General features: G+C 41.4%; 1 protein-coding gene across 1 annotated transcript in view; it reads right to left on the bottom strand.

The window, feature by feature from the left end:
• The window catches only part of pdcd11 (programmed cell death 11), a 24,165-nt gene that overhangs the window by 9,782 nt on the left and 5,428 nt on the right, over nt 1-8,955 (bottom strand). The window contains exons 10-23 of the mRNA XM_037689690.1: nt 6,839-6,963; nt 6,675-6,735; nt 5,271-5,417; nt 4,914-5,165; nt 4,688-4,813; nt 4,411-4,605; nt 4,141-4,311; nt 3,845-4,058; nt 1,890-2,039; nt 1,601-1,713; nt 974-1,461; nt 777-839; nt 542-638; nt 319-408 (exon numbers count right to left, since the gene is read on the bottom strand). Of these exons, the coding sequence (XP_037545618.1) occupies nt 319-408; nt 542-638; nt 777-839; nt 974-1,461; nt 1,601-1,713; nt 1,890-2,039; nt 3,845-4,058; nt 4,141-4,311; nt 4,411-4,605; nt 4,688-4,813; nt 4,914-5,165; nt 5,271-5,417; nt 6,675-6,735; nt 6,839-6,963 (2,292 nt within the window). The remainder of the gene's footprint in view (nt 1-318; nt 409-541; nt 639-776; nt 840-973; nt 1,462-1,600; nt 1,714-1,889; nt 2,040-3,844; nt 4,059-4,140; nt 4,312-4,410; nt 4,606-4,687; nt 4,814-4,913; nt 5,166-5,270; nt 5,418-6,674; nt 6,736-6,838; nt 6,964-8,955) is intronic.

The raw sequence follows: 8,955 nt of genomic DNA, 5'->3' as shown, positions 1-8,955 counted from the left end.
AGCCTCTTGCTTCTGTTAGCTAGCCTCTTGCTTCTGTTAGCTAGCCCGTTGCTTCTGTTATATAGATCCTTGCATCTGTTAGATAGGTTTGGGCTTGTGTTCTCTTAGTTTTAACAACGTTTCAGCTTCTTTAGCAAAATGAAGTTATTCAACACTCAGGATTTATAAAGTACTTTTACAGTTTCTCTTCAGTGCTGAACATGTTATATATATATATATATATATATATATATATATATATATATATATATCTTTTCTTTCCTTTGAAAACATTCAACACTAAATAGTTTTATACACAAAGCAAACGCATCTTCTTACTTGAGGATTCTTGATCATTGCAAGCAATTCAACCGTCCCGGTGACAGAAGGACCACAAGTGACCTCCAAACACTTCCTGTCTGAATGGAACTGGAGACAGAAACGAAACACGATGAAGAGCTTAAAAAATACTGAATATTTGCAAATTTGCATTGTTTTTCTGAGAATTTGCAGTAATGCCAAATAAAAGCCATCTCTGACAAACAATAACTATTTAGCTTACCTTTGAAACAAAACAAGTAATTTCTTCCCCAACTTTATAGGTGCTCATTTTTTCTTGTGTTGAAACAGGTTTTAAGTTTACACTGGTATCTAATTTGCTGCATGAAAATAAACAGAAATTCATTAAGAAGGGACTCTATTCAAAACAACACAAGCATTACAACAGGTTATGAATAAACGGCATTGTGACGATGAAAATAATGTTTATAATGTACAAGAACCAGCCGTAGAGTTACCTGGGTACAAGTGTGAGCTCAGGAATATAGTAAGTGAATTTTGGATGAGAGAAAGACATCAATCTGAAATAAAGACAGTTGAGATTGATTTAATACAAAAAACAAACATCTTGTGTCATCACTTTAATGATATATAACAAAAATGAAGATATGTGTATATTCCAACAGATAAAATGATACAAAAGGGTTGTGATTACCTGCGACTGGAGGCTTCTCGTCCTCCGATGACCCTGCAGGTGATCACGCTGCCTGCTTTCACGGAGGACGTAGGGAAGGATCCGATTCGCATGTCGGCGGCCTCCATCACCTCAGACACATGCACGCTGCCTTTGCTTCCATCCTCCAGCGTGACGCGAATTGATGTAGGCTTCACTGTGTGCACCTTCCCCTGCAGGATTTCGCCGAAGCAGTGACCCCGATCCTGGTTTTCCGAAGTTACGCGCTGTCGCTTTGGAGCACTGCAATTCCACGACAACAGGGGGAGCCCTTGCAGTTCCTCGCAGGTGGGTTCTATGACTTCAACCGCCAAAGTCGTCCCCACGTCCAGTTTCTCGGAGAAGATGATGTCATTCAGGTGGCTTCTGGTTTGGATCACAGTCAGCTGTGCTGTGTTGCCCAGTGAGACGACTGCAAAGTCTTGGTCTATGAACTCCACCACAGCCGTGTATTTGGATTCTTCAGTCAACTATGAGAAAAAAAATACAACTACAAAAATGAATATTACCATACAGACGTATTGCCAAAAAAGCCCATGGAAAAATCCATCAATTTAACGTGATTGTGTTTTGTTATACAGCACGTTAGCAAAGACAAGTAACACCTACAGATTTCTTCTTTCCCAGCAGCTTAGGAAGGACAGACACTTGGATACAATTAGACAGGATGTCCACGTGAAGGACAACCGCGCCAACTTTCTGTCCGGCAGTCAGGTTAACGCCTGGAAAATATACAAAACGCTGATGCCAATTACAAATGTGGGTATTTTACAAACTTACTTGGGAGAAAAACGCTGAAACAGTATTGTTGGAAGTTTAAACAAATAGAACAGAAGATAAAATCAGCAAAACAGCTGATCCAATCCAAAATTTGCAGGGCAAAGGGTTTAGTACGTACCCGTCACGTGATGCTTATTGGCAAGAACAGTAGCACCATTCAAGTCATCGGACTTGAAAGTGGCTCCGTTTTCTGTCGTGCCTTCAACAGTCAGCTTCAGCTTCTCACCAACAGACAGAGCAGCCAGCTGCTGACAGAGTTCTCCCCCATCTGGAATTAAAATCAACGAGACTCAGACGTCGGACGTCAAAACGACTCTTAACCAAACAAAACACATTGAAGGCCACCCTACACGTTTCCCAGACCACCACAAGGTGTCCTGCCAAAGGCCTACATTGTGTTAATATGATCTATTCTAAACATGGACGACGCAGACAAATGACCTTAAACAAGACTTCTGCTGATGGGGGGGACGGAAACATGTCTGAGTGCAGCTTGTACTAACAGTTTTTGAGTGGGGGTGGGGGGCGTTCAACATGGGGGAAGAGGCTATGCAAGTGCTGCCTTGGGCTTTTTAGCTAGAGAGCCTGTATTTTGCGCCGCTACTTTAGTGATATGTCAGTGCCGGGTGGGGGTGGGAGGGGCAAGTCCAGTTTGGTAGGCGGGGTGCTCAGTTTTGTTGGCAGGGTGTGGCACCCCGCCTGTTTAATGGTAGGGGAAACACTTGTGTTTTTTCTCCCTGTCTGCGCTGACTTCAGGCGGCCCCTCCTTCTTCCTCACTGAATACAAACCCAGCCCCTCACCCGCTCCCCCTGCTTCCCTCTTCTCCAGGTGGGCTGGAGTTTAGCACAAGTAAACACAGGAGAGGATATCGAAGAGCAGCTTAGAAGCTGAGCAATAAGAAAAACAATAGCTGTTATTTGGAGATGGTTTGGATTTAAATTGTCCGATGAGCAGCAGAAAAATGTTTTCTGTAGACAATGCCGTGAATAAGTCCCGACAAAAGGTCAGCACTAAATCTTTTTCACCATTTAAAACAGCACGACAAGTGGAGCATGAAACATGTGAAGCTGCAGCTCTGACTGTTGACTTCAGCCTCCGTCCCTGAGACAAACCACGGGTCAAAACTCATTTAGCCGTGCTGTGCCTTATGAGAGGAACAGTGAGAGGTGGTGCGACATTAATAAAGCAGCAACTTATCATACAGTTACAGCTGTTTGTTAATAAATGTACCTGTGTGACAACTGGGACAAAGCTTTGACTCAGTAATATATTTTTATTACTTTATGTGAAGAAAAAAAAAAAAGGGATATATATTGTGTACCGCCAATCATCTTAAAATATCGGGATATTACTTTTGGTCCATATCGCCCAGCCCTATACCAGAGTGATGAGAAATGTGTATTCAGTGCTCGGTCTAGTGATGATACACGTGAATGATCTTGATCGGTTCAGAAGTTATGGCCAGGACAAGCAAAGACCTTGTATAACATTTGACCTTGACCTTGGAGCTGTGGTCATGAAAAATATACACAACTCTCCATCTAGTGATCATTCATATGTGTCTGAAGTTTCATTAAATTATCTTGAACAAATCAGAAGTTATGGCCCGAATGAAAAGAAAGCTCATGGGCGTACAGAGATACCACAATACTTTTGACTGGCGTATAAAAACACAAAAATAGATACAATTCAGTTTATTTTACAGACATTGACGTATATTTTATGTGTGGTAGTAGCTGATGCTGATCCCCAACATGTTCTGAGCATCAACAGCTCAAACAAAATCTTAGGCCGTGTTTCATGAAAGTGAGCTGAACATTATTTACAAGGTTTGAATGAAATGGCTACAATGATGGTTTTAGTCTCAAACTCCAGCAGGTTGCCTCAAGACTGCCCGAAAGAACGATGGGTATTTAATCTATTATTAGTTTACAGAAAATGAATGATTGCATCCAGTTGAAGAATCCGTCCAGACGACCTGACGTTACGTTTTTAGATTTTTCTCCCTGGATTAATCGAGCATGCGTCAGGACGTATTCAGTTACGTTCACAGAAGAAACCGACAAACGTACCTTTAACAGCCAACATTTCGTTCACAGCTCGTCTCTCCTGCAGTCCATGAATGAGTCTGGTTTGTGCGTCTCCTCCTGGCATCATGACTTCTGATATTTTCAAAGTGACCAGAAATCTCTGCTTGTCCTTATCCAGGTTGGTCACTTTAGCAATGACGGTCTGACCCGGCTGGAACGTGGTCATCGTGTCCTGGATGAACTTGTCTGACATGGCCTTAAGAAGCAAACGCACGTTAAAAGCAGTCCAATAATGGCAGGGATGTGCGCATCCGTCTCACGTTAGGTTCTTCACTCACCGATTTGGGAGCGAGACCAACGAGACCGTACGGGAACTCTACAAACACGCCATAGGACATGATGTTTTTGATGCAGCCAACCAGCTGCATGCCAACTGTAATCTCAGAGAAGTCTCTGGGGACCAGCCCCTCCTCCATGGACCATCTCACTGTTGGTTTCTTGGTGAGAGTCTTTAAACGAGCAGCAGCTCAGGAAAAAAAAGACGCATCTTTCTGAGACGAGTTAAACCTCCAGTTTTGATCAGACATGTCTTTAAAAAAAAAGGATACAATATTCTGTTTGTTCTTGTTGAAGCAGACGAGGTTTGCAATGACGTCTCCCTCCTGAAGGCTGCCCCACAGCAAAGGGCAGTTGGACACGTGATCAGAAAGGTGAACTGTGGGGAGCACGGCACAGACTTCATCAGGGAGGATGGACACCTCCAGACCGTTGACCAGCTTCTTTACCAGCTTTGCCTCCAACCTCTGCAGCACAAATGGAGACAGAAAATGAGACGCTTTGGATCCGCTAAGATGAAAGATTACAAGAAGCAGATCTTTACCGCACCTTCCCAACCTCACACTCGAACTGAGGCTTAGCAGCTTCCTCCGTCTCTCCTTCCACTTCTGTCTTAAACGACAGCAGCATCCTCGCCTTCTCCGGTTCACACTGAAGAACCTTAGTCTTTAAAACCTGAACCACAGCCAGAAAGCAACCCTTCAACTCTGGGTCCAAATCACCAAAACGACCTAAATCATAAAGATCTAACACAGTCCTCAGAATTTTGTTTAACCTGTCCAACATAGAAGAGCTCCTGGGGACTGCTGATGGGATCAGCGCTGAGCTCTCTGAGTGGCACCAGGCCCTTGACGTTGTTGTAGAAGCGAACGATGCAGCCGAAGTCTTTGATGCACACGATGAAGCCGTGGGACACGCGGCCTGGGCGGGCGTCGCTGTAACTGAGGAAAAGCGGCAGGGTGCTCTCAACCAGAGTCTTCTTTCTGCTCAGGTACAGCTTCTTGTTCTCGACGTCGACCGACAGCACCTGAAGGCACAGAGCCACACAAAAACGCCAAACGTGAAACAGACCTGTTGAAAGTGTCCGCTTTGTGTTTTCTACCTGTAGGTTTTTGGTGAGAGCTCTACTAACCCGACAGGTCACCTTCATTCCCTCGACGTACTTCTTCTCTGGGTTGCTGAGGCTGATGTCAGAGAGGTGGGTCCGAGGGACCAGACCTTTAATATGATCAGTCACATGAACCAGCATCCCATGACTCATGAGCACTGAAACTGTCCCCTTAAAAAAAGGAGACAAACAGAGAACAGAGTGAGACAAAAAATGAAATTGGCTACTTTCAGCTAATTTCAGCTGTTTTGTGACCCTTTTAGATTTCTGCTAACTACAACACTTTTGTGCATCTTCTTAATTTGTTCTGCTAATTTCAGCTTGTTATGCTCCTTTCAGCTTATTTATACAAGTTTCAGCATTTTTTGCTACTATTTAGCAGTTTTATGCTAATTTTAGGTTTTTGGGTAATTCCATTTTTTGCAATCATTTCAACTTTTCTCACTCAAATTCAGAAAAATGTGCTCTCTCCACTTGTTTCTGGTCATTTAAGCTTCTTTTTGCCTTTCTAGCTACATTTCAGCAGTTTTTTTCTTATTATTATTGTGTAATATTTTTGTTCTACGAGTGCTTAGCTTATTAGTTCATATCTTAGCTCTTATTACTGTTTTTCTTTTACAATTTATACTTTTGTTGGGTGTAACTAGGACCGTGTGTACATAATTTCATTCCACCACATGTACCACATGTGGTACGTATGACAATAAAGAAACCTTGATCTTGAGTTCAGTATTTTTTCAGATAATTTCTAATTTTGTGCGTTTCTTTCAGCAAACATGTTCTTTCTTCTGCTAATTTAGGCTTGTTCAACTTTTTCAGCTACTTTTTAAAACATTTCCGTAGCTAACTTCAGCTGTTTTCAGATAAATTCAAGTTTTTTGTGGTATTTTCTGCTACTTTCAGCCTAATTAACGTTGTTCTGCTAATTTCAGCTTGTTAAGCTCCTTTTAATTTTTTTCTGCTATTACAGCTACTATTTAGCTTTTTGTGCTAAATTTAGCCTTGTTCAGCTAATTCCATATTTTGGAACTCATTTCAGCTTCTTCCACTTCCTTCTGGTAGTTTAAACTTCTTTCAGCCCTTTCAGCTATTTTTTGCTAAATTCAGCCATTTTTTTTAGCTAATTTCCTAATTTTTGTGCTCATTTTAGTTTATTTCAAACTAATTCATCAAATATGTGTTCTTCCTGCTTTCTTCTGCTAACTTAGGCTTGTTCCTCCATTTCAGCATGTTTTATTTTAAATCTAACTTCATCTGTTTTTCAGAAAGTTCTTCAGCAGTAAGCATTCACAATGCATTTTCGCAGAAAATACAATTTCTTAATTTATTCAGTTTCACAACAGAATTCATCTCTTATAAAGCATCTCATGTAATTTAAAGACCTATCTTTAGACGTTACTTGGCCTGAAGGTGACGTTCTGTCCTTACCTCTACAAGTTGACCAGCATGAAAATCAGAATAACTGTAATAAGGCTTCTCAATCAAACTCCTGCAAATGAAACACAGGAAGGATGTCGGCTCTTAAAAGCAAAACCGTATGTTTTTTGTTAGTTTGTTTGTTAAATGTGGATTAAAGTATACTTTCAACATACTTTCGCAAAGTAACATAATAAATCTGATCCATGAGGCAGAAGTCCAGGATCCGACAGGTGTGCTCGGACATCGCAAACACTTTATTGTCATTAGCTTCCTCGTTCGGCTCCTTCAGGTTGTTCCTCTGTCAAGACAGATTTAAAAAAAAAAAAAAAACATATTTACAACAGAGCCAGAAAATGTGGAACAATGTTTATACAAGATGCCTAAAAAAACAACCTGAAATACCTTCTTTCATTTAAAATACAACTTTTGGGTCCGTTTTCACGTTTAAGTCTGAAAATGTGCAGAAGTTTAGCGTGAATGATTGCATAGTGGCTTGGTTTTATTAAACGAACGCTCAGAACGCCACGAAACGACCCCGAACAAACAAGAGTTCAGCTGTCAGCTGACTGAGGCGAATTAAAACATCCATCTTGAGACATATTCTGAACATGCAGTTCAATTTGGTTTATTTTGGTTACAAATTTTAATTGAGCAGTTTAAATAAAAAAAAAAATCAATTTTAATGAGCAGTGCGCCGATGTCCCCCTTCTTTATGGGCTTTGAACAGTAAATGTTTGTAGTTTTCAAGATGAGGGTTTTTTTCTGGACTGGAACTAAACAGGGAATGCAGGTAAACCTGGATGTTTTTTGTAGAACAGAAGTAGTGGTTTTTTTATTTTCTTTTTCCTGTCCGAGGCAGCGAAGAGTGACAGATCCTGAAGAGTGGAGGGAGCAATTTGATCCACCACCAGGTGCAATGACGGAGCCAGGGGGTGGCTAATGGTGGCTTTGGCCACCATAGATTAATCTTAGGCCACCCCAATTATTTAAGGCAGGAGTGTCAAACCCACTTACAAAAGGGGGCCGAAATTAAAAGTTTTTTCAAACTAAGGGCCGGTTTCAGAATCTACATTAACTCAAATTAGATACGCAACATATTTTCTTGGTTGCAGGTTCCTCAACAAGAGTTTGATTGGTCTCATTTGATGTTTCCTATTGCAGTTGGGACATCATAATCAAAGATTACTGAAAAAAATTAAAGTGATAGAAGTAATTTACATTTAAAATAACATCTTGGGGGCCAGATAAGATGTCAACAAGGGCCACATTTGGTCCCCGGGCCTTGAGTTTGACACATGATTTTTCAAGTTATCCAATTCCCTCTCTTCGTTCCACAAAACATGTCTGAGTTTTTTTATTTTAATATTTGGAGTGGATTGCTGGAAGCAGTGTTTTGAGTCTGCCTTTACCTTGTCCTGATAGTTTAAGAGCCGACTGGACCAGCTTTGGTCACTGTAAGCTAAAACGTGCAGTCCATCACAGAACAGTCGGAGCACCGTTATAGATAAATGCAGCACTGATGCTACATTTACAGCAAAGCCGTATAGAAAACAGCCAATGGTAGCCGACACACCGTGGAGTTTTAAAAGGTAAAGATCTTCACAGTGTTTGCTCTGACCTAAAGCTTTGTGAGGTCACCACTCACTGCACAACGTTTCTGCTGCTCGGAACTCATCGAGAGAACTCCAAAAAATGTGACTCAAATGGCTCTGAACCGTGTGGGTGGACGGAAGGAAGAAAGGAAAATGAAAGGAAAAAAGAAGGGAAGGAAGGAAAAGGAAAAAAAGGACAAAGGAAGGATGGAAGGAAGGAAGCAAGGAAGGAAAAGGAAGGGGAAGGAAGGAAGGAAGGAAGGAAGGAAGGAAGGAAGGAAGGAAGGAAGGAAGGAAGGAAGGAAGGAAGGAAGTAAAGGGGAAGGAAAAAAGGAAAAAGAAAGAAAAGAAGGAAAAAGGAAGGAAGAAAAATGAAAGAAGGAAAAAGAAAGAGGGAAAAAGGAAGGAAGGAAAAAAGGAAAAAGAAAGGAAAAAAGAAGGGAAGGAAGGAAGAGGAAAAAAGGACAAAGGAAGGATGGAAGGGAAAAGAAGGGGAAGGAGGGAAGGAAGGAAGGAAGGAAGGAAGGAAGGAAGGAAGGAAGGAAGGAAGGAAGGAAGGAAGGAAGGAAGGAAGGAAGGACAAAGAAAGGATGGAAGGGAAAAGAAGGGGAAGGAAGGAAGGAAGGAAAAAAGGAAAAAGAAAGGAAGGAAAAAGGAAGGAAGAAAAAGTAAAGAAGGAAGGAAAGAAAAGAAAGGAA

This window comes from Nematolebias whitei, chromosome 16, assembly GCF_014905685.2.
Source record: "Nematolebias whitei isolate Nwh7 chromosome 16, NemWhi1, whole genome shotgun sequence".
In the NCBI taxonomy this organism is placed as follows: domain Eukaryota; kingdom Metazoa; phylum Chordata; class Actinopteri; order Cyprinodontiformes; family Rivulidae; genus Nematolebias; species Nematolebias whitei.
This window is presented reverse-complemented; position numbering and strand designations above follow the sequence as displayed.